Raw genomic sequence first — 27,191 nt, 5'->3', positions numbered from 1 at the left:
AGTCACTGTCATTGTCGCAAAAGTGAGACACTGTTGCGATCTTATCAAGCAACAGGTACTTTTCGGTAAGTATTGTTCTAGGAATCTCGCAAATGTAGCATATGGTATTCGTGAAACTGCAAAACTCGTGGTATACATAGCACATCGGTTTACACAATATATTTCATTGCTAAATCAAACGAACCATATCGGTGCGTCTAGCTGAAACAGTGAGACCGCGTCATTTCGGAATTCAAGGTGCTACACGAGACGCATAAAAGACTAAATAGATCGCATCATGCATTAGCATGTGACCTTAGTTTTCGTGATAATATTTTGATTGCAGTTTTATCAAAAAGGTCTAGGCCGAGTCATGCCCACGTCGACGAATCATTTCTAAACCGACGTTGAGTAATCTTTACTCTCTGACAAGGATCACATTATCTCATTCCATTTCTTAATTCCGCAGTGCGATCAACGTGTCCCGCGGGCTATGTTATGGGTTTCTCGACGACGAACACCGACGCGAATGTAAATGACGACTGCTTGAGCTTCCCCGACGCATAGCCTGCAATTAAACACGTTTGTAAGGAGGCAACGGGCCATTAGAGTAAACAGTCAGAGATACTCGGAGAAAACCTACACCTAGATCATGGTACAAATATGACGCACCAACATTTAGTTGATATTGTTGCTGGTGATTTACGCGAATGCTGTGTATTTATCTCGGGGAAAGAGAGAGTATTCGTGCTTGACTGATTTTCCTCTCTCACCAGAACAAGTTGCTGTGATCGAGTGCTTTATAACTGATGCAGCAAAGTTGTATGGACGAATACATCATCTCTTCGTAAATGAAGACGAGGTGGCATGCGATACAGGGTGTATACTGACAGCAATGGATGATCACTGTCAACTGAGGCAGCTGCGAAGCGTAGGATGCGATCATCATGCGTGTGCGACTTGCAGCTGTAACCCTGCTAACGACACTGCAGTTAGTGAGCTGTCTAGCTTCAATCGGCGATGTGGATGTACAAGATCAAGACCAAACATCGCGAAATGTCGGCAAACATCAGTAACATCGGGTGATTCTGGTCTTGGATTGTCGTTGAACCCAATTACCGAATATGAAGACTGTACCGCAACGGACATCCATGATAACTGTGCACGGTGGAGCAAAAATCCTAAGTGTGAGCGTCATAACAGCCGAGATCCGGAATGTTATTGCAATCACGACGACAATGCATCTTCAGAAGAAGCAGGATTAATTCTTAAAAGCACATGTTGCTGCGAACATACAGAGCCAAACATTAACGACAGGACATTAGTAAGAGCCATCAGCTCAGAACCACACGCGTTTGGCCAAAAACGCATATGCAAAAATGGACGACCAAGAACTCGGTCTGAAAGTTGTGCAACGGACAATTATATTGCAACAACAAATACTTGCATGAAATTATCTCCTCAAATTCATAACATGGCTGAAACCTATTCATCGCAACAATCCAGGAACAAGAATGTACACGATCTTGACTCGAATCACAGCGAAGTTCGGCAATCATCTTGCCGACGAATGTGCGTTTTCATGATATTTGTTACAATGATATCGCTCGGGTCGATTGCCTACACATTCGTTGAATGCGGCAATAACAAGTTACAATTTAATGGGACAGAGAGTAAGGTAAATATGACCTAAGTCTTCAAACGTCGTAATGTTGACTCAATTAGAAGTTGATTTAGCCTTAGCTACGAAGTCTATATTTACATTAAGTAAGAGTTCACCTTAGATAGGTCCAACAAGTTCCGCATTTTCACGGTCTCGCGCCTCACTTTAAGTAAATACAGTGTCTCGTTGTGCCTATTCATATTCGAACAATACCCTGCGTCATAAGTTTTTGTACAATGGGTCTTCCCTTCTTACTACGTATTTTGATGGCAAACAAGAGTTTCATTTGTGGGGGTTTACAAGCTAAAGACGTTGTGAGGAGATCTTCCCATCATTTTACTGCAAACGCGTACCAAGTGTTGCAAATAGTTATTATTGCTGGAGCAAACAATACCTTAGATTTAGAACATTGAGAGCTCTTCGCATAATATACGCCGATTGCCCACCTTATTCACGATATCGCCTGGTGGATTAATTGCTACGTCACTGGGAATTGGCATTATAATCGGATGAACTGGGTGAATAAGGTATTTCAATTACCTTGGTGGTACGCGACGAAATAGGCTTATTAATGTGGATGTTGCACCTCCCAATGTTGCAGCTCTCTGGATTGTGAGTCAAAATAGTATCAGTGGATTATAATCGGACCAATCCATATAAACGCACGGATTTGAGCCAACTTGCAGTAGATCATAAATATAGTCAATATCGTGGTCTAAAACTGCAACGCATCGTTTGATTAAAAGAACATAGAGATTTAACTCCCCGTGAGGGTTCTGCACATACCCATTCACGAAATCAGCGTATATGGTGAAGTTCAAAATCGCAAAAATATAAATAGTCACATCGTATGAGTTTATGGATTTGTATGCAGTAGTGGTCAGTAACTTTTTAGGAGTCCCGGACTAGGTTTTTGTCTACTTTTAACACTTCCTAGAGAGGTTATGATTTTGGGCTACTTTGCTGTCTACTATTTTTTAGGACTTTTACAGTCTGAAGATAAGTTAACTTAGTGCCATTATTCATATTACGTTAGTCGCGAAGATGCACCCTGCGCTCCGAAAGTAATCGCTTCCTATTATCTGCCAAAATGTGCGACACCTCGACCAAATCTACTTTTTGAAAGTACTTTTTTGAGTATTTTATAGACTCCATTTTCTCCGTCCAGTTGAAGTACCGTAGTTTTTGACTTTCTTGGAAATCGTTAATTCTACAGATAACTGAGTCGGAACGTACGGCGCTCGTCATTCTTCTACTTGAGTAACGAAACTGAATTCTTCAGCAATTCGGAATGTATGGCCACGGTAACTAATTGATGACTGGCCAACTTGCGGTGCACTACAGTAGCCGGATTTCATCAATGCATTGTAGATGCTAGATACCTCGCTCTCTGGCCATGCGTCTCCGTATTATCGTCATTTCGCAAGCGGTGATGGTATGTTGGAGGCTCCTATATGTGATCATACCCGCCGGAAAGAGTTTTAGGGGCCATACGTGGACCCTGGAATTCGATTTGCGGGCACATATATTTGATAATGGCGTTATCATTAGGTTGTATTTGATATCATATCGCATCACAATTGCATTGGAATGGCGTTTGTACTGCCGATTACGAATTGTTTTGCTCCATTCAAATTGCGAAGTCGCACGTACCAGTCGAGGTTGGTATGGCGATGCAAGAGGAATATGCAGCGAATACGTTGATGTCGTACAATATGCAGCGTATACAAGCATGCAGCGTATTCAAATTGTTAAGATTTTGCGAAATAAGCGATCGCGGTGTTGTTATTACTATGAAAGAAAACAAAAACTGACTTCGTCTGGTAGGTTACCTTTGAATTCACTATCAGAGATCGATGCATTATCTAAATAGGTTTTATTTATTCTCAACACTCTCCCACAAGATGTGAAAAGAGTAAACAAAGATATGGTACTCCTCTGATTTCCAACATGGTGTTTCTAGGTGTAATTCATCTCGTCGGCACTTTCTGGTATAAAATTAGGCTTTAACATCCATTGGCAAGAATAAGCCAAACACACCATTATATGAGATAAATATCACAGTAGTGAAGTATGTTCTGATCACGTGTACGTGTACGTGTGATTATGGTAACACCTTGTTTTATGGCCCGATTTAAAGCCACATGCTGCCGACACTTCGATATTGGATTATTGTTATTATTCTTTATTGTTAAAAATATGTCTATATGTGGCGCTTATGACTTTATCGGTCTGGTGCGCCACGGCCAAAATTTAATAGTGTCACAAGTAAGTTGACTATGAATGGGGTAAATTTATCACATTGCTGGCTAGGATGAACTCACCGAGAGGTGGCAGAATTTCTGGTCGCACCATCGGCATTGCATGGACCCCTGGCCTACATCCGTTCCGATGACTGCGTATACTTTATGTAACATTCAGTTATGGTTGCAAACGACACGAGGTGGTGATATGGCCAAGGTGTCATCATTTTGGTTCACTAGCTCTTCATAATGCAATGCGTATCCCTATCCAGACTTCCAGAGACAGTTACGGATAAGATAATCGGATGTCAAATTTGGGTTGGGGTTGGTCTTGACTATGGAAGTATTTAGTAGGGATGCTGCGAACCTCTGAAAGATTCTGGTTCGTATCAACGCGAACCTTTGTGAAAGGTTGTGTGTGAAGGCGAACGTGAATCTTATGACGTCAGTGACTTCATATTGCTGATTGCAACCCTAGGTTTCCTAGAGTAATATTGTACGTGATAAATAGCGACTACTCACGCCATATATTCTCTCACAATGCTGAAGTACATGGTGACTTTTTAAACCTCACCTAATGTATCAACTGGAACAATCAAATGCTATAATGATTCCACAAAATGAATATCTTTCGTAGCTTTGCCAACAACTTTAATTGTGACGTCATATTAGTTCGGCACTGACAATTGAATATCTAGGGTAAATTTAGCTCCTTTGACGAAATATAGACGTGTTATAGCTGTGGAACCGAATATTTGAGGGTCCCAACCATCCCATATCGTATACGTCGACGATATGGGGTGGTAATTGTCCGTAGGCTCATACAACATATTTTTTGGAAAGTATCTACACAATTATGGCATGATTTTGCAACTGAAATAACTTTAAAGGGGCCTTTGTTTAAAACACTGTTTAAAACATGTTTTAAACAAACATTTGTTTTAAAAGCAACCCTAATTGGTTGACTAAGCACAATTCGCTGACTTCCTACATTATAGTGTGTTTCGTTCTTACAATTGTGTGATTACTGATTGTGCGGTCAAAGCTCATAGGAGCGAGTCACTAGAGCAGTGGTTCTCAACCTTTTTGGCTTCGCGGACCCCTTTTGGCCGTCACGAACCCTCGCGGACCCCCTTCAAGTTTTAGTTCAAATTTAGCTCAATTATGGTGCAACCGTCATCTCTCTCAAATATGAGCTGTAGGCTTGTGATAAACTGCAACAAAATGACTTATTTTGAAAAAAAAACATCATACTATTTATGTAGAAATTGGGTCGACTTTTATTATTTCACAGCTAATTTTACAGCTGTATTTCTTGAAATACGTGGTCGTGTCTTGAAAATCCGCGTCTTTTATTTGATATGAGCGATGAGTGCCAAAAATCCATTTCAAAAAAGATAGATAGAGACAATGTTCCCTCTAAGCTGCGCACGTGCGCAAATGCGCAGGGCTGACATGGTCTCTGTGCACGGAAAATCTATGTTGCGCACAAAAACTCCGAAGAGATGACTTTCTTTAGTCGTTACACACCGTTGTGCAAGGGTCTGCGCAGTGACTTGGTGAATGTGCACAGTCTCGTCAAAAATTAGAGGGAACACTGGATGGAGGCTAATGCAATATTAACGCGCAACGCTTCCGACGATACTTTTGGTGTGATCGCAACATTTATGGCACCAAAATGAAGAAACATATTATTAATGAACATATCACGTCCAGCCTAGTCATTTTTATGTAGTATCTCATCTTGAAGTTATTCTGGAATAATGGTTATGTATATCACAGGATAAAAAATCAATTCCGTGGCGAGGTTTCAATCCCTTCTTCGGGACAAATTAGAGGAAAGTCTTCAGAAATTTCTAATTCAAACGACTGTTCACTAATTAGATGAGGCTGACAACTTCAAATCGAAAAGGGTTGGCGAACATTAACGAAGTCACCCTGATTGACCTCACTATCTCCATGCTTTTATTTTTTCCACAAACCACACCAAAACGTCCCTAAACAGCAATATGTTTGGATCAGTAGGTTATTGGCAATTAAAATGAATTTGCACAGTAGGATATTTCATGCGAGGCGATTATTATGATGATGTGAGTCATGAAGTTTTAGCAGTTGCGGTGCTAAACTACCTCATGCTTTCTCAAGGTAAAAAAAGTTAAAATTAGGTTACCAAACATTTTGAAAATTTAGATGTCTCGCGGACCCCTGAAATTGCTTCGCGGACCCCCGGTTGAGAACCACTGCACTAGAGATTCACAAACCGAAATATTTCTATCATATAACTTTTGAAATTGGCAAGGTGCATGCTCGTTTAGTGCGGAATTTCTTTTCATACTGCCAGCGCCATACGGAGAGTGATCCGAAGTTGCAATGCAGAGAATATCAGTCAAAGACGTTGTAATGACGTGAAAAATTGTAATACAATAAAAAGGTTCACAGTGCAGAACCTACCAAGGTTCGTTTATGTACGCAAACCTCCAGATTTCAGAGGTTCACACGCAGAACGTGAACATGAACCTCACGTTCACACCATTCGTAGTATTTAGGCTATTAATCGGGTGCAATGATCAACCGACTAAACAACATCAAGTTTGCACTGAAGTCCGGCTCAAATCAGGCTGCAGCATCACTCCTCTAACTTAAGATCGAGTTCGAACTCAAACCTGTCGGGTGTTGGCCCAATCTATGCTACCCGCTGCAATTCGACGCATTGTCCATTAGCATATTGGTACTGTAGGAAGCATTGTCAAATACGATCACTCTGGAGATTCTTGTGTTTCAGATACGAGTGCTTCAAGATGAACTTGACCGATTACTGAATGTGAGTTCGCTTAAAGAAAGCGCCGCTCCAATCATAGCCAGTCCCCCAGAAGCAAAAAAGCCACACATTCACATGCTTTTAGACGCATCAACTCAGATTCGAAGTAAGTCGGAAGGTTTGGGGATTTCCTGATACAAACTGACGAGAAAACGTCCTCAAATTGTGATAGTCACTTGTGCGAAACGCCTATCTTGATATGTAACGGCTAATGCAAAACGCTTTCCCCGTAACAATCGTTTTCCGGTTCACTGCAAAATCTAAGCTATCTAAATCCGGGACATTCCTTAGCGCGCATATAATGTGCATGACCAAAATATGTACCACGTAGGCCAGGGGCGGGCAACTTCTCCAAGTCGGCGGGCCGGATATAGGAAAATTAAGTACCTGGCGGGCCGGATTGCTGAATCGATACATTATTCCCCCATTTATCCACGTATTCAAGGAATAAATCGTATTTAATGAATGTACTTTAACGACAGCGATGCAACTTCAAAGTCATTTTTCGCCAATAATGACGAAGACAATGTCGATTTGAGAACAGCACTGTCATACAGCAGGGGTGGCCAATCTTTTTGCCAGTCAAGGCCGCATTTCGACTGCTCATGTAGCCTACGGCCGCATTCCAGGGAATAGTCGTAATGAAATAGCAGGACGCCAAATACTCATGTTAAAGTGTCTATGTCCATAGTCCATTTCCGGCGAACTGCGTACTAATCTATTAAATAATGTAGGCTGTTCATAGTCGCGACAAGCGCAAAATTTTTTTCAGATTCATTCATGAATTTCGTCATTAAAATTAGTAGTATCTACATATTATTTTTCATCCCATGTGATCAGATTCACCGGTAGAGTAGGTGGAGGGTCGGTCAGGACAGGCCAATTATTATTAGTCACTTTGTTGCATGCTGTTCTTTGCATGTCTTGACCTGCGTCAGGATTGTCGATATAGTGAAGTAAACACGATTCCGAGTTGGTATTTCTATATGTGGCGCATCTGTTCGCAACTGTACTGTGGGGCTCTGATTGCAAAGTGCGCAACTATATTAAAATCGAAAAATAAAGTCGCATGGAATCGCGCGCTGCGCGAAGAAACTTTCACGAATAATTAAAATCTTTCAAGAAATCGGGAGTCAATTCGTAAATTCAAATTATACGTCGACGGCCGCCAACACCTACTAATTGAATTACGTGTCCACGGCCGCACAAATTTGCTTCTACGGCCGCAGGTTGGCCACCCCTGTCATACAGGTACCACGATGTCTGCTTCTCTCTGATCAATCAACACACGGTGCAATTTTTCATTAAGATTTCAAGGCGTTCAATAAGCCCGGTAGGCTACCCCAAATTTACCAAGATATCAATGCGTTAGGGTTAACTAGGTGACGAGATAGCGTGGTTGTTAAACTGTGCGGCCTGTCTATCTCGATATCGAATTCATGCGGGCCGCGGCCATGAAATTTGAAATTGGCCCGCGACCCGTTTTCAGTTGGCGACACCTGGCATAATCGGTGTCTTACGAAAGCCTAGAAGTGTGCGCCGTGCTACAAGTCGGCGGTTACGGAATCAAAAATAAGAAATATCGGCCTGGTGTATATGACCATTGTCGTCGACAAACACCATTATTACCACAAATGACATTAGGGTTCAGTACATCGTAAATGCCGATAATGCAAGTCTTCTCGCTTCGACGAACTTACGCGTAAGCTCCACCCTCGCTCGCTGTACATACATATGTATAAAAACATACAATCACTATAATGTATGTGAGCAAGTAGTGGGGAATCTCGGAAGACTGGGGCCGGCGGGCCACATTATCATGTAAGACGAAAAACTGTCCGCGGGCCGGACAAAATCCCTTTGTGGGCCGGATCCGGCCCGCGGGCCGTATGTTGCCCACCCCTGACGTAGGCAATGGTTGGGCTCTGCGCGTTGCCATCAGATTGCTGTATATTTATGTTATCATGTCCCTTCTATGTGACAAACGGGTTCTGCAATTCAAGTTACAAAGCTGATATTGACTGTATCCCCTTATGTATCATCACTGGCGTGACATATAGTGACGCGGTGACATATATAATGCCACAGCATGTCTTGGACGACAATAAGCAGTCGTTGATTTGTGTGATGGTCCAAAACGATGTAGGCAGGATATCTAGAAACGCAACTATTTGGCGAAGCCGATTTCGACCTCATCAACCTTTGATTGATATAGTTCCTCACGATGTATGACGTTGAAATAGCCGAAAAGAGTATTCGAGTCTTGACTGGTTCTAGCCAAAATTTATTACTACTCAGAACCGAACATGCAAGCCTAGCCTCGATATCCATTCATCCTATGGTAACTAGAACACCTTACGATTGAATGCAGCATGCAATGAGACTCATTATGAGCACACTGTGTATTCAAAACATACAAACATTGTATCATATATATTTTTACTTCCCGAGAATGGACATGCATTTAGCACAATGCAGTCATCGGAGCATACTCATTTACTTTCGCGTTCAATGCATAGTGTCATGTCCATAATTTGGATATACTGCATCGAGTCAGCATTTCCGGTGACCTGTCCGCTGAACGTTGCCCCTATCCGCGATTCGATCACTTTATCAACACAGATAAATCTTTAGTTGCCTCGCGATCAGATTTCTTATGTCAATATACTTACTATCTATCAATGTTATAAAACTAAACAACGTACAGTACATGCACGTTGTGAAAGTAAACTTGCTAAGTGATTGCTGCAAACAATTGACTGCGTGAAATTCAGTCTCTCCTCCTGCATGCGCAATTGAGGAGGAGATAACCTCCGCGAAATGCGTTTTAATATGGGATGCGTCATAACAACTTCGCGATTTCATGTTCTGCTCATACTTTAGAAGCCAAGTGGGGCGAAGATATACTTTCGTGGATACCAGAATTCGACCAGTCGGAGGACATTACCTATAATCGGGCTGAGTCCAGTATTTCTGTAAAAGAACCTGGCCAGTATTTCGTATATAACCAGGTACGGAAGCTCCTATAGGCACTAAGAACTCTGTCATATCCAGTCATGTGGTTGGTTTGGTAGTCTTCAGAAAAGATTTAATATAATGTCTCTGATTAATATGGTTCTATGAACGATCATATTGACATTGTAATTTGTAATCCTATAGACATAGTTGCGCGTGATGTCTATCGTTATATAATGTTTCGAATAAACTCTTTAAAAGTTTGCAGTCTTTGGAATATGAGTAAGTTATATCTGGCGTATTTAAACACTTTACAAAGACAATTTCTCGGACTTCGGCACAATGCTAAATTCGTTTCGCTCTTTGTATTATAATGACACTCGATTTACTCAAACACGTCGCGTCACCAGTCAAAACATCATGAAATCAAGGGTCAACCCGAATGTGTAGCTTCCATGTTCAAGCCGCATATCGCAAAACATAGTGTTCAAAAAAAGACACGGAACAGAAAATCAGAAATCAGAATTTATTCGTACACAATAATTAATGATTATTTTATTGTTGTGTGGTTACCGTTGTATGGATACCGTGAGTCTTCATCTGTGAACAAGCTGATTGAAATTATAGTGAAATACAGCGCGGAGTACTCCCTTTAAACTCAACATGTCCGGGCTGGGCAATATTCCACGGTAAAATGAAAATCACTTCGGCGTACTTGCACCACCTTCGTCTTAGTAGTTGTCACTTGTCACAAGGAAGATTTCAATTCATTAAGCTTATTCCTCCGTAACTTCGATCGGACGGTATTTGTGTCTATCCTCGTAATGATGTTTCAAGTTGTTAATTTTGTAATCAGCGAGCGCATCCTGACACCCAGGTTTACTCTTATTATTAGGAATGCGAGCTCTACCCCCCATTCTGTTTCAAATGTTCTAGTTTCATGCTCATAGTCATGTAGCCTTTTTGCAATTATTTATAAGCGAGATTCTATTCGCTAAACTCTACAGATAATGCTAATATTAGCCTAGAATGCAAATGTAAGAGTCGTATGCGCCAATGTTCGTCCGGAGTAGCGAGTTGGACTTGACCTGCGATACCGTGATTAATTAGCAGGTTAATTGTTGAACACTACTCACTGTTGTCGCACAAGGGACGTTCATGTCAGCGCGATTCCAAAGTTGCATTGCGCAAATCTCACCCTGTATAACCGCGCTCGCATCAGTTTTACCAATTTATACTTAAACCGCGAGGCAAAGAACAATGGGAATACAACACGCCAACATATCCTTAAGACACGATAAAATGTTTTGTTTTAAAATTTTGCTAAATCTCTCGACAAGTTGGAAAAATTCATGTGCGTTTGTGCAATCATCAAAGAGCCGCAATCAAAGGCTTAAAGAGCCACAGTGTGGCCACCCCTGTTCTATATTATGATTTGTGAGCTGCACTCTATTGCACGGCCCACTATAGTTCTAGGTCTTCGTAGCACACCGCTCATGCGGATCGGAATGACGGTGTATGTGATTATTATCTGCGGAAGCATTTGAGCTTCATTCAGGATATCTCACGGTTATTGCTACCTTAATGTGGAAACATTTCGTCCGATATTGGGTTGAAACTGAATGATTTTGTTTTGGCATGAAGTCTGCCGTCTGGAGTTCGCATGGTCTTGATCTCGCGTCACTCAGTTCGTACCGGTTAGTGAGTGACCCGAAAATGACTTTAGGCTTGCATGCTAAAGTCTGCATTACTGCAACACTATCTGACATATCTATTTCGCCTACCTCCACATGCCCCTTCATTTACATCGCGTGTCCCTTTTTATCATCTTCTGTTATTTTTCATTCAGTATAGATGCCTCCTATTTACTTTCTAGCTTGGCCAAGGTGGGTGTTTGATTGAAAGACTAGTCCTTTCCATTTTATGTTGTGATGTATTGAAATGATAAAATTATTAATAAACTGAACTGAAGTTATACACATTCAACTTTCAAACAGGTCTACGTGGTCCGGGCACAGAACGGTCAGACTCCACCTACCGTGCATCTCAAAAGTCAGACTGTGATGCACGTCATTTACAAAATACCGTTTAACTATCCGAAATCACGGAAACCTATACCTATTGCGGAAGGTGTGGTCAGCCACTGTTGGAACAAAGACGCCAATACACAGGTCGGTCCGTTTTCATAACATATCTAAGCCAATTAAATGATTTACCGTCACGTGGCGTGATTTCCAATGCCTTGCATCCATTCCATCACTCATATTGTATTCAATCACCCGATTTACAGTCAGATCTCGTTCTTTTATCGTCACTGCTTAAGCTGGCAAATGTGGGTGTGTAACCTGTACACAGTGTACAGTCTAACATTTCTGAGAAATTAGGAAATTTCGTATAAAACGTCCATGCTCGATTGATAAAACGCAACTCATAGCAACGCAGCAACATGGCAGATTAGATATAGGTTATATAAATTTTATCGCAGAATATCGTAGGTAAAAAGGACATAGGCTACCCAGGATAAATTAGTATGAACAAGTGTGTGCGAGAGTCATCATCAGTATCCATAAAATGACTGCACTTTCAAAACCTTTCACATATATAATATTGGTAAAGTGTGCGGTGCATTTAATAGCTGTCATCATTTAGACAAGCATAGCGGCGCTATCGCATAGCGGCGCTATCGCATACATGCGCAATTGCGCATGCCGTGTAGGTTGCTGTGTTTCCAATGATACGCCGTAGACTTGGTAACTATCCCAGTACCTTCATCACAGCCATGTCCGATTGTCCGTCGCTTTATATTGTTATTTTTGTTTTTCACCCTGCGTTTGCAGGCGTTTTGGACAAAACAATCAATAAATCATGATGTTAGTCTGTCGTCAAGTTTTAACATATTCATCTCCGTTTTATTCTCCCTCTCTCTCTCTCTTCGGTAGGTTCCCCATAGACGTGGATGCGTTACTCGGAAATCCGATTTGTTTAACATGTCGCCCGTTAACATCAAGTTACTTGGTTGGTTGAATAAAGGGAAATTGGTGCACCGACTGCGAAGTCATTTCGCACCATGACTCAGGGGCCCATAATAAAGTCCACATTGACAAGCAATCAGATGACTCGCCCGGTGGCATTTGCAAATTCCATTACTTTTATAAACATTCTGGGGTCAGATAATAAATTGTCCAGTATAAAACATATGCCTAATTGGTCGGCGGCTCCTTTAAGTGAAGTGTTCGACAGATTCCTCCGAGTAACAGATTTCACATAGTCCATCATCATGGCACCCAATACGGTACAGGTGTCCGTTGAGTTTGCAATGGCCTGTTTGGAGTCTGAATAGCGTTGTACTATATTGCTTATCCAGCTTATTCATTTCCTTGGTGCTTTCTCTGTCTTCAGTGAAGCGTCGATAGTGCAAACCAGGCTCTGCCGCATTGAACTCTGAGGTCCACCACCTTTCGGATTGCTCGTTTATGATCAATGCTTGATCCATGCGTCACGCGCAAAGGCTTGGCTTTCGATTTAAAGTAATAAAATGCGGGGATTACCAACAAATATGTTATTAAATACCACCATTCGCAAATATATAGACAGTGAAAGAACTTAAGTACATTGGACATGGACATATTAAGTCTCTGGAAGATAGTGGTTTTCAATACTGGTTTTTCTTTCCCATGTTCGGGAGATCTCAAATTTCAAAATATAATCTTGACTCCTGTCGGACTGTGGTTCACGAAGTCGCCTTTGAGATGAATCAAATATATTGGCATCAAATAGTCTGTGCGAATACATCTCTATCCATTTATTCAATGCAATGTAAATAACGTGTTTATAGCGTATGACACTCTTCGAATTGTGCGCATTTGTTATTTTTACCTACATATTATACCACCTTGTCGCGTATTTATCCACTCTATTATAAGTATTTGAACGGCCTACGGCGTATTTTGGTTGATAATTGACGATGAAGATATTCTAGTAAACAAGTTTGAACTTGTGTCGCTATGTCCTTACTCTTGCGCATTGGTACGAACTTAAGATTTTTTTCGACTTAAGGCCCTCAAACCAGAGTTTGTGCGTGGGTGGAACTGACGGTGCAAGTGTGGTGACGTGGGCGACGGTTGTTAATTCAAAAAGTATAAACACAAACCAAACTGCAAGACATCCATTCGGTATTAAGATAAGTTAAGCTGCCGAAATTCCCGACAAACTTTCGATACGTTCGCCAAAGTCTAATCCCGGCTGTTGAATATACACATTAGACCCCTTCGTCTCTGTACGAAGATTGCAATCGCAGTTATATAGGCTTACCATACGTCCTCTTTTAAGAGGATTTGTCCTCTTTTTTGACTTTTTTGAAAGTGTCCTCGGAGGACGCCCTTTTGTCCTCTTTTTTGAGATTTTGTCCTCTTTTTTAGGATTTAGAGCATATTTAGAGCAAATTGCGAGTGATATGCCACATAATAGCACAGAAATGAAGCTCCGGCGGGTGAAAAACGGTGATTTTAGCTCTGAGCGAAAAGATGACCTTTTTTTTTTTTTTTTTTTTAGTCAACCACCTAGCGATGAGGAGTAGATAACGTTAATTTGAGATCTGAGCGGAAAAGATGACCTTTTTTTTTTTTTTTTTTTTTTTTTTAGTCAACCGATCACAGAGTGGGAAAAATTAACCGATGTTTGAGAATTTCACTCCGGTTTTGCAAGTGGTATATTTCTGAAAAAGTGTCCTCTTTTTGGATTTCCAAAATATGGTAAGCCTAAGTTATAGATTGACAATGTGTTTTGTAACAAATATCCATTTGGTGGAATGTATGGCTAATTTGGCTAATGTATAGTAATCGGTGCGTACCTAACTGATTCTCGATATATTGAGAACGTCATTGAGGACGTAATCAAGTATCTGCATTACCACCAATGAGTTTATTCTGGATAAGCACATAACGTTACAGTTTAATTCATTTATTACTAGATCACAAATAAAGTTATATTATGCCAATTCGTCTTGATACATTTGCAATTGGTAATTATTAGGTCAGGTTTTTGTTCCACTAAAATCGTGAGAAAGTTGCACTTAATTTTAACAAAAGTTGCAGTAAATAGCTGCATTCATGCATAAGTTGCAAAATACAGACATGCAATCAATACTGCACTGTAAAAAAGTGTACCAACTGGCTACTAGGCGTCTAGCGTCACTCAATCATTCTCGTACGCATTATGGTGCATTAATATCTTCTTAGTCTTGACTCACGCAGGAGAAATAAAAAGGCGAGCGGAGAGGGTAACAGATCCCATATTATACTAATACTACGCCCCTAAAAGCTGGCTAGGCTAAAGTTCAAAATTCAAAGGCTACTTGGAGTGAATATGACAAGCACAAACATCTCAGACGGGCCGCAAGTTGGACATGGACATCCATGTTCAGATTGTTTAGTTTAGACTGACATCATATAGTTATAGTTCCTTAGTCGCAGTATAAGGACTGCACTTTTATAAACATACAGTTTAACTATGACTAATCTACCTCAACAAATCTTGACCTCGAAGGACCACAGACACAATCTGTTTCCGTTTGTGCGGAAAAAATCTAAAAGGCCAAGTCACACTTCCAATTCTAATTTAGTTCTGGAACTTTCGTGATAGACTTGGTTATTGAACTTCCAGCTTACTGGCCAACTGACAGATAACATTGACCAAAGTTTTTTTTCGGTTCCATATAAATACCGAGAAAACCATTAACGAGAATGCTATTACTGAGAATGGACATTACCGAGAATGGACATTACCGAGAATGGACACAACCGAGAATGGGCATTGCCTAGAATGGCCAATGCCAAAAATCTAACTTGCTGAGACGGCGTTGTCGAGAAATTTATATCTGAGAATCGACACTGAATGTGACAAAGTCGTGATGCACATACACACGACCTGTGCATATGCGTAATATACCTACATTGACTACATTGCAGTATCGGTGATGTTCAATCTGGGTGGTGTTTATTCTCGGTAATGTCCATTCTCGGTGGTGTACATTCTCGGTAATGACATTCTCGATAATGGTTTTCTCGGTATTGACTGGACACCGTTATTTTCAGTTTTAGTTGGAAGTCAATGCTCTTCGCCGACAATAATCTAAATCCAAAACATATTTGTACATTTTTCCAGATCCACACCTCGTATCAAGGCATCATAGTTAACGTGGGTGATCGCGAGAAACTCCTAGTCGGACTCGTTTCGTACAACCAAGTCCTCGATAAGCTACTGCCGTCCTCAACCTTTTTCGGGATGTTCAAGTTGTGAACATCTGAAATCTTCTTCGACTTTTCAGACATGCAACTATTTTCCGCCACACATCAGATTGATTTCAAAGTAAAATTTGAGTGCTATATTCCCTGACGTTTGTATGTATATATTTTGTATCCGCTGTCGCTTCGCTTTGAGATTTGCGAAATGAATAACAGTTTCATACGAACCGTTGAATTTCCTGTGTAGAGTGTGTCAGTGGGGAGGCAGCAATAGAATGCGAGTCTTTTTCTTCTGTATATTAGCGGTGAGATCGGAGTTGTTCAAGTCACAAGTCATTTTCTGATTTTAACTTTCGAGTCAAGTCTGGATCCAAATAATGAGACGACAGGTGGAGTTCGAGTCCGAGTCATATAGATTCCATTCACGTGATACATGCTGTTTTTTGTTATTGTTTTAATTCGATAATCCAACTACGTGTTTAAAGCATGGAATTATCAGACTGTGGGGAAAGAAGGATATGTGACTTAAAAGCGTTCAGTTTCTGTAGCTGTGACAATGAATACAAGGACGGCATGCTAGTAGGTAGGCCCGAAACAGCATTTCGCTGCCCCCCCCCCCCCAAAAAAAAACGTTGGTCTTCGGCCACCATAAACTCACCTCAATATATGCGTTCACCGCTACTTTGTGAGCGGGATTTGTTATACTCATTATTGAGCCAGTTTATGTCGCGCGAGGCGCGAAAATGTCCACAGTTCATGATTAAACCGAGCAATAATATCGAAAATTACATATATATTGTAGCGCGGAGCGGATCGACAAATTCCCTGGTCCCACTCCGATCCGGTTTTTCAATTCTCAGGTCCGGCTCCGGCCGTATCAGGAAAAAGTACTGATCCGGCTCCGATCCGGCTCGGCCAAAAATGAAAAAGTCCGGTCGGAAATTTCCGGCCCTACACGATACGGTGGTTCCGTGAAGTTATAAATATGGCTCGTTTATTTTCGCACTGGCTTGGCGGTTGGTAGCGTGTGGTTGGTTGGTAGTTATTTAGTTACAAAAGTCATGCTTATCCATAAAGATTTTGGCCGTATCAAAAAAGTACTGATCCTGCTCCGATCCGGTCGGATCAAAATTGAAAAAATCCGGCCGGATATCCAATCCGACTCCGCGCGGCCATGCTACGCACTAATATATCGACATAATTTTTTATCCTCTCTCTGCCCACGTTATCAGATTTACCGGTAGAGCTGAGTGAGGTGTTGTCTTGGAAAATGCAGGGCCCGTTAAGTAGCTTACTTAAACATACTCGGGCGGCCCGTTGATATAATGACTTCGCTACATGATATTATTTCGTGACTTCCTGCCTAGTATGTCAAAAGATATTGAAATCGCCCCAACTACTCAACTAAAAGACGCACACCATTTCAAATTGGTATTTCTTCACTGGCAAATAATTTTTCTCTGCGAAATGGCATTTGATCTTGATGGGTTCAGATTGCCAGGACAGGAATATTCGGTGCCAGCCATTTACACACCGATTGCTAATAAAACATATATATATTGTATATATAACGATGTTTTCGGTCGGCATAAGGGCAGTCCTTTTCGCCCAAGGTTTTCCCGCTGCCGATCGTTCTGTCACACTTCTCGGAGTCGCATGTTACATGGCCTAAACTTCATATGTCTTGGTGCGTCGTTTCGCGGCAATGGCCGACTCCGAAATGGCTATTTCAATGCATCGTGAGTCTTTTTTGGTGGACGGGGGGTAGCCAATAAGTCGCTGCTGAAGAGATTCGGCGTCCTAAACATAGAAGATATGCGAAAACTAGAAATCGCCAAGTTTATGTATCAGTTTCACTGCGGTCGTTGCCCCGAATATTTCAATGACTTCTTTACCTCTGAATCAAAAGCGCACAAGTACAACACACGCGCGTCCACGTCGTCCAAATATCATATGATCGACCGAAAAGATCATCGCTCTATCAAATATGCCGGACCTGATGTGTGGAACAGTATCCCGCCGGCCATCCGGCAGTCAACGAGCCACATGTCCACATTCAAGTCGAAATACAAGCAATTACTACTAAATAAATACAGTCCATCCTCAAGATTACCGGACCACGACTGACCTATCGATCTCGCTTCCCATGACATGCCGCCCTATTTCTTGTCGCTTCCTTTTTCTATACTATCTTTCTTACTTTCATTCAGTGTGCATGCCTCCTCTTTACATCGCCTAGGCCAAGGTGGGTGTTTGATTACATAGACAACTCCTAGTCGCTTCGACATCTTCCTTTCTTTTCATTGTATCGCATTTTTGTGGTGTATTGAACTGATAAAATTGCTAATAAACCAATGATGATGATGATATAATCCAGATATTCGGCAACTTGAATAGAGTTGCATAGATTTTCAAAAAATACTCTATAATTTATGTTCATTCACGAAATAATTTCGGGCCCCTTCGAGTTCGGGCCCTCGATTGTGGGCATGGGGTGCAACAGTTACGGTCCTGCTAGTAGGGTAATTGCCATGTCATAATTGGATTTCTATGTGGAAAACTATAGTCTCGAAGAAAGGCATCGATAAGTCTCTGCTCATAATGATTTAACTCCTACTCAAGAAATACTTTCACAAATTATGATCACATTGTCTGGATTTCGGCTTTCACATTGTATCCCAGAATTTGCTATTGAGAATTATAGATTGGTAGTCAAGCAATCTAGAAATCCTTCTGCAGAAGGAGAACAGGGAACAATTCATCATTTTACGAAACGATCCGTGTTGAAAGCTCTTTTTCATAAAATCCAATTTCAATGAGTTTTGACTGTCTGCTTCCGAATACTATTCCCTGAACACTGATCAGTGCAAAAGCATCTTCATAGTTATGGGAACGTGGATTTTCTGTTCTAACTGAAATCAAAAGCCGCAAACGAGAGATGAAGCTTGGAACTGTAAACGAAATGCAGGTATGTTTATCGTAATGCAACAGCGTTTTCCATCGTAGAGACAGGCATATCCATTACATTACCATGAGAAAATATTTATTTTAAAGCACCTCTTCTTGTCTTGTAAGTGTTCCTGTCAGTGTTTGTGGTATTCATGGGGATTCGACTACATTGCTCATTTTACATCAAACATTTATTATGATTCCATATCTGCGGACTTGCAGTACGGTGCACCGCTACAGCTAGGCTGTTTTAGGGCACCAGCTACTCGGATCATATGACGCAGGAACTTATAGATCAGACATGGGCTAAGTGCGGCCCGCGAAGCTATTCGGTGCGTCCCGTGAAAGGTTGCTTGGATAAAAAGTATAAAACTTGCTTTGTGAATGACTAAAACCATAGGCTGTATCAACTGAACAGGAAATTCGTTTACTTTCAAGCCTGTTCATTAATATGCCACGATTACGCTGTCTACTACGTACCCCTCATGAGTAATCCAGATTTAAAATAAAGGCAATGTGGCAAAGTATGCGTAGCAATTAAATCCACAAGAAATCACTCTTTCCATATAGTTGAGTTTAAATCTTTTTCATTGCCATTGTCACATTGCGTATTAAGGCCTCTGCAGTCTGCACACTGCATGAGCTCGCGACCCGATAAAACGAGAGAATCGCGCCTGTCTGCGACTGGACCATGCAGATCGGAGTCGCCGGCAACTCGCAACTAGGGCTGGGCAAAATGATTCGAGTACTCGAATCTGAATCGAGTAGTAATTTTAATGATTCGAGTCGAGTAGTAAAAGACGATTTTTTCGAGTACTGAAATTATACGGTCCTCGCAACTGAAAGTTAATTTACTGACGAGAATTATAGTATTGATACTACTTTCCACTGAGGAAGCCGTGAAACCTTGATTGGCCGTGTTTTAGCATACCAGGCACAGTACAAAGCTCCGAACGTTACTGGAAATAACACATTTCCGAAGTCATTATCATCCAACAAAATTGTTAAGAAGTGCAATGAAATCGGTATGGTCGAAAAAATACCAAAGCATCTTTAATGTGATGGATAACAGGCATTACGTTCTTTGTGGTGGCATAAAAGGTTCATATTTGGACTTCGACATACCACATCCTGTTGTGACGTCATAATGAGTGATACTCGATTACTCGACTCGACTCGAATATATTACGTGATTCAGAATCGAATCACTCAGGTACTCGATTTTGCCCAGCCCTACAGTCGCAACATGCCGTCTGCGACAGGGGTTGCGCAACTCTGCGACAAAGTTGAAAATTTTCAACTTTGTCGCGAGTTGCGAGCGACTGGTCAGCAGTTACTGATCGTTAGCTCTATGTCAACCAGTGGCGGCTCGTGACAATATCGGGTGGTGGGGCAAGGGCCGCAAGCGACTTGTTATCAATATGACGTCACAGTAGCGTTTTTCAACGTTCATGATGGCCACATGAATTTCCCGTAAACAATGATTTTTAACGTAGGTGCCGCGAGAGGTTTGCCGGTGGCGTGACTTGAAGTGCGGTGACAAATGTTTTATTCATTGTTCTTTATTCAAATGATTATTTTAAAAAATGTACGCGAACTAAGAATCGTTCCCATGCCACGAATCAATCATCAGGTTATCCTTAGTAGCATGCGTTATCATTTCGTGGTAGAGATTACGCAAGCGCCGAGTAAGACTATACCAAAAATACACAGACCAACTACCTACGAAGAGCATTCGCATGACACCTTGTGGTGTTTTAATCGTTCCATGCTCGGCAATTCTGTAAAGTGCTGCAGCGCCTCCGACCCGATTTGTATATGGATTCTCGTCCCGAAAGCGAGTCAAATCGATTTGCCCTCGTCCGAAAGTGTTTGGTACACGATCCTGATGCGTTACGACCAGGGGATAGGCAATCAAAGCGGTGGCACCCATAAACGTAAAACATTATAAAAAGCCAGCTGTTATCCATGGAAGATTAATTACGAGTCTGCCTGCCATCATTCAAGCAGGAATCCAAGCATTGTGTTAAATTGAAATGCGAGCACATATCGCATTAAACAATTTCATGAATAAATTATTTCCTCTTGATGAATTTTTCACTTTTTTTCCATAGCCATAACAAAATATATCGGTAAATTAACTGTCAGTGTGCCTCGAGTAATAAGGATGAAAACCACTCACTTTTCCTTAGCCATAGACATGGTTGAGTTACCTGGGCTCACTTGATTGAAATTATTCGGAAAGAACATGATGTGTACAGTCGTCCGCCAACCAGCATTAATTTATGTCTTGTATAAGAGATTGCGTATGCCTAACTGGAAAGGTCAACGAGTTCGGACACATACGCAATTGTTATCTCATAGATTGGACAAGGAAATGTCATATTGAATCCAAAACATCATTCTGAAGAACCACGGATAGCAGCCTCGGAAATTCGGTCCCGGTACAGCTTGGGAGATTCTGGCCTTGAGGCTGGAGACTGTCACACGACACATACGGCTAACGGTCTATAGTGTCTATATGTCTGCTGCAAAATCGCCTTCGGAAAATATATTACCGAATAAATACGTGGATGAAAGCCGAAAACTTGGTACACTGTTACATGAAATCATCGAGAAGTATAGCCTCATGACCGTTTTCGGTATGGTACACTGTCAAAATTAATACGAACAGATCAAAGCCGAATTTTGCGTAATATTTACTGAGGAATCGGCTGATCAAGCGATCAGCTGTTAGCCGCCATCGAAAACGAAACAGCTATCGCGCTTGACAGGGGTTGTAATTGTGAGCAAATGGCCCGAAGGCCACCATTCCACGGTGAAATTGACATTGGAGAATATAAAATAAAACTAAATATTTGAATGCAAACCGAGGATGTTAGTAAACTGTTTCATGATATCATCATCTCATCCACCTATCTCAGTATGGAACACAGATACACCGGCTTTTGCGTGAAATCCGCAATGCGTTAGGTAGGCCAAGTGTCAGATCAGCGCACATCTCTACCATACTCGAACTTAATAACGAAATTGCTGCCCTAATCATTGAGTGTCAACCTTGAGACTTGGCACAGCGTTCGATACTAAAATCAAGACATACCATGTAAAAGTTCATGACGGATCTAGCTAAGGAGCATCGTTAAAATCAATGGAGACCAATACCGGCTTTGCGTGAAATATGTTTGCGATACATGACCGATCAGCACACACTCGACTTTGGAAACGGAATTACTACCCTAAACTTTGAGTAGAAACCCTGAAACTTAGGACAGTGTTAAATACCACCATCACGACATGACATACCAAGTTTCAAGAATTATCATGGTGTGAAACACCATCAAAATCGACCTGTACCAGCAACGGTCGACTCAACGCATATCACGGTATCCGAGTTCAGATATAGATACGATTGTTACATCACACCTTCGGGGCGAGTAGGCATATTTGCCCCGGTTGCTCGGCCATTTTACGAATAGGAGAGAGTAAATCACCGTTTCTTTATTGTGCGCGGCTTTGAGAGAATAGATAGTGAAAGCTTGTTATGAGCGCTACCGGGGCAAGCCCCGGCTAGGCATTCACAAAGCGAAAACACAGAAGAGAATTCGATTTTCGCAGAGACTTCGCTATGTATGGGCGTTTGCAAGCGAAAGCACAAGAAGAACGCGGGTTTCGCTGTGATCTCGATATATATTGAGCGCTGTGCGTCTATAAATGGTTAAATTGTTATTGAACAGAATTTTAGGTGGGGCAATGCCCCAGTTGCCCTATAGGACGAGCCGCCACTGATGTCAACGCAATAGTTTGTCCGGGTATTGCGTGTTTTGGCATCTATAATTGTTTCCTCGTTGAATTTAGACTGATTTGAGGCCATTTTAAAACTTGAAGCTTAACTGCAAGACCGCATTCTACTGTAAGCAGTACCGGTACTTGGTAATTACCAAAGGCCAACCAGCTCCGGCAGTACCGATACCGCGAAACTCTCAGTCATTGTATGTCTACAGGTGGATTTATTATATATATACCTTGTCTGGTTCATTTTAACCTGTACAGTGTACATTGGTTGGAAACTGGGTTAAGTACACGACGTCTGAAAATCTTTTTGTTGACTAGGTAGCAGCAGTGTAACTCTTTATGTTAGATTTCGTCTATTCTCCTCTTTATCAGACTTCGGTACGAATTGTAGTGGCTAATATTATAAGTCAGAAATGGACTATGCATCATTATGGAGAATGAATCAACCAGGCCTACGGATCAGTTTCCATGCTTGATACCTGAGGGCGAATCGAAGATTGAAAAGGAAAGAATCCCGGAGTTATATTTGAATATTACATTTACAATAAAATTATAATGCATTTGAATGTTGTTTTCTATCATATCGAGAAATTAATGTATGAGTGCTTGGCAGTTGATGCACTCACTGAGGCAGTGGAATACAGAAAGGTTTGGTGTCTGTAGCATAATAGGCTACAGCTAGAACTCCAGAAATTTGGATCGGCAACCGGAAATATCGCCTTTAACTGGGTCACCCAGATTATGTGTTTTCAGCATTGAAATATGATATTGGTTCGTTAATGGAAAAGTGTGTGCATATACGACGTCATCTTATTCATTGACAAACCCATGTATACCCATCGAAATATTCATTTTGCGATCTATCGGGAGCTGTGCAATGTGCACCCATTGCGAGACTTCGGACAGAACGCGCAAGAGCTGTAGTTGCCGCTTGTGGGCACTGCCGGGACCAGTGTGCATTGCTTCGCGACTTACGACTCGCAACTCGCAACGCGCAACTCGCGATGTTGCGTCGCGAGGTCAGTGTGCAGAGGCCTTTATACGGCACGTGTTTCAAATTGTTACGTGATACGTTTCCAAATACGTAATTCGTAAAACAATTGTCAATCAGTGCTGGCAAGTACTATATGACTCATCATATCTATCAGCCATATTAAGGATTGACGGGCATGCCAAAACAAGAAAGCCGAAAACTGAAGTTCAAAGAAGGTTTAGCACTAAATATTTTGTACTTCAGGGGTAAACCCGTCCTTTTAGTTTTTGCCGAGCATCACGCAGAGATTAGGCATTTTAATAAAAGTCGGTGTGGTGAAAAAAAACACGAAACACTCGGCCAAGGGAAGGCGAAGTTCAGAAAAACTGCAAGCTTCGCTCAACATCATGGCTATTTAAGCTGCACACTGCTCGGAAAGCAGCGACTAAGAAAATATGCTTTGTACCATTGCATATACATTTAAATGCAGTGGTCCTCGAACTGGGGGGCGTGAAAGCATCAGAAGGAGGCCGCGAAGCCGAAGTTAATTGAATTTTTTTCTCGCTCCGCGCAATTAACCACCAGCTTATAGTTATTGCTCAGTGTATTGTCCGACTTTGATAATTCAGAACTCTCTGATCAACAGCCATAGCCTTCCATACCATCAAACTATCCGTTGGGATTGATAGCAGTCTGGTTGCACTTTTTAATATCTTGTGATATTATGATAAGGGGGGCGCGAAAAACTGTTTTAGAGTCTTAATAGAAGAACGTCGATAGGGGTTTAAAGAGCGTTAAAATGTATCATGTTTAACACTGTTTCTAATCATGACGGCAAATAGATCTTTTTTTATTTAAATTACACTTTCTCATCACCTAACATCAACACATTTATTTAGGGGAATTTATTAACAATGTTATTCGGAAATAAAATTAAAATACGCTGGACAATATAGCTAAAATATTTCACTCGGCCCGCCTTCGTATTTTCCACTTCTCATTTGGCCCGCGGAGAAAAATAATTGCCCACCCCAGCTACAAATAAACCTTTTGTTAATGTGCCGCAAGATATACGTGAATTTTTTTTTGTGTTGCAAGCTGATAAAGTTTTGGAACCATTGTTATAGTGTATTGGCGTCAACTTTTACAGCAGTTTAGAATTCAAGCGTCGTACTATGGATATCAGCAAGTTTTGAGTAATAAGCTATATTGTTTTCTGTTGTGAATATATAGAGAGAACATATTTCGGCTTTCCACGATTGCCGAGTTTCCGCAGCGGAATGGCACCATGGTTTGGATGGCGTATTACGCCGGATGCCCGTCCTGCTGCAACCCTTACCAATTACCTTGGTTTGAGGCTGGCACCATAAAGATTTGCTTGGTGGCAGCTAGGCTGCTGAGAGGTAACTAGTCGACATAACCCAAGGCCTCTGGTTTGTAAGGTGGAAGTGTGACCGCTAAGGTGACTGTCGTTAATGTATTCTGTGAGTCGGAATATAAATATAAATGCGACAGATTCACGGCGGCAAGTCGAACGGATGTGTATTATCGACAAACGAATAGAGTAAAACTTTCTCATTCAGACTCCTGCCAAGCGAAAGGCTGAATTTTACACGGTGGGCTATGTGCATGGCCTTTCAAGGAATCGAGAAAGATACAGTATTGACAGTTGGCCAAAATACGAAAGGAAAAGAGGCAGCAATAAGCAGGGTCAATATATGAGAGTAACGCATTCGGAAAGTTATGACATATCTTTTAGCCTACTATATGCCATCCTAATATATGACGAGGAAAAAAATCCGTCCAACGACATAGGAATAAAAACTTGAATATATAAAGGCTTGATATTTTCTGGGACTGCCACTGAGGCAATCTTAACGTCTGTTTATACACCACAATTGGTTTAATATAATAATGATTCTTCTTATTGTAAAAGTCGAGCGGATCTTAGCACAAGTAAAGGAATGCGGTGCCACAGTCTGTAACCATAGCATCAATAGTGTAAACCACATTAGAAATTAACTACGCGCGGATCATACGGATTACAATTATAACAACGCATGACATGAGATCACACACTCGGTGACAGGGGTTAATATTTCCGATGAAACTTATTCCCACCAGACTTTGATATTTCCAACATACCAACAAAACTGTAATAAGCTATTTATGCAGTGCAGTCCCACTTTACGGCTAACCGAACACGGACCACGATAACAAAGAGGAGGTCTAATGATTTAACATTCAATGCATATTAATGATCATCACACGATATCAATCCTCGGTATTGATTTATATAATTGAGACACCGATTGAATCGCACAAGTTCAATCGCGGTGAGTTCATTAGCAACCAATTATCACGTATCACTTCCTACTAGCATAGAGGGGGATACCGGCGTGAAAGTGGGAAGGTTATCTTTCGAAAATGGCCCGCTACGACGGCACGGAGCTCAGCGACGAGAAACTGCAAGAAGACTTCAAACTGATCGACTTTGATGGCGACGGTTTCGTAGAGTTATGGGAATTGAAGCTTATAGTGATGGGGGGCTCACTCGCGGATGTGGTTGCGGAAACGGACATGCAGGATCTCATATTCAAAACGGACAAAGATAACGACGGGAAGGTGAGCCTGGAAGAATTCAAGGCGGCCAGACGAGCTGAGGAGGCGGCCCGCGAGGCGAATATCCGGAGGGAGGAGGCAGCTCGGCTGGCGGCGCGAAAAGCTGAAATAAGAGCGCAGTCTAAAAAGTCAGCCGGTAAACGATGAAAATAAATATATTTTTCACTGCAGCGATGATTGAATACAGAATAGTGGTTATTAAGTTCGTTGAAAATATTCAAACAGTGTTGCATTGAGAATGGATATCTCACGACGCAGCGCACTTGAGCTAGGAGAAAAAAACGCAACGATGCAGCTGCTGCTTACGGGTGACGGGACGGGTCATAATGTGTCGTTCGTTCTTTGGAAGTGTCGTAGGAATCCTGAGCTGTCGATTATAGCATAGGGTTGCCATACGTCCGGAACTTTCCGGACATGTTCGGAATTTCACTGAAAAATCTGCGTTCGGGAGGAATTTCTAAAATATCCCTAAATGTCCGGAATTTTGAAGGGTTGAGGTAGGCTCAAAGGTTTTTCGTAAATCAACATAAACAATATTTTTTTCAAGCAGATTTATGATATTCGAAATTCTCCTTCGCGTTGCGCGCGAGGTAATGCAACGTATATTGATATTAGTATGGGCACCAGGCACCACTTTCGCCAAAAAATGCAATCAAAATAAATATAAATTACCATCATTTACTGATATGGTAATCGCAATTATAAGAAAACGGTATAGTACTAGAACTGGTCAAGGCCGATTGGATGCTTTAGTCACAGATCGTGGTTCCAAATCTTGGGGTCGTTTACCTTTATCTGGGGATCGCGATGATGTTGGACGTAATCACCGTCCTAGGCCAGGAGTAAGTTTGGGCAAGACAAATTATTTTTAGTAATCAGCTTATCAAGTTTTTAGCTGGGCCACGGAACATTTTTAAGTTTGAAATGAGGTCGCTACTATTAAAGGTTGTAAATC

The 27,191-nt window shown here is 41.5% G+C and overlaps 2 protein-coding genes across 3 annotated transcripts in view; one reads left to right on the top strand and one right to left on the bottom strand.

Moving 5' to 3' along the window:
* LOC145451567 (uncharacterized) overlaps positions 1–27,191 on the bottom strand; it is a 321,835-nt gene that overhangs the window by 77,204 nt on the left and 217,440 nt on the right. The gene's annotated exons all lie outside the window — the stretch shown is intronic.
* On the top strand, positions 759–16,135 carry LOC145451557 (uncharacterized). The gene is made up of 5 exons (XM_080329771.1): positions 759–1,657; positions 6,668–6,809; positions 9,587–9,714; positions 11,656–11,829; positions 15,821–16,135. Exons 1-5 carry the CDS (start codon positions 875–877, stop codon positions 15,953–15,955), a joined length of 1,362 nt encoding a protein of 453 aa, XP_080185897.1. The 5' UTR covers positions 759–874; the 3' UTR covers positions 15,956–16,135.

This window comes from Botryllus schlosseri, chromosome 12 (assembly GCF_051294905.1).
Source record: "Botryllus schlosseri isolate E-star chromosome 12, Bs_hap1, whole genome shotgun sequence".
NCBI classification, from domain to species: Eukaryota; Metazoa; Chordata; class Ascidiacea; order Stolidobranchia; family Styelidae; genus Botryllus; species Botryllus schlosseri.
Note: the sequence above shows the minus strand (reverse complement) of the source record. Positions and strands in the feature narration are given on the sequence as shown.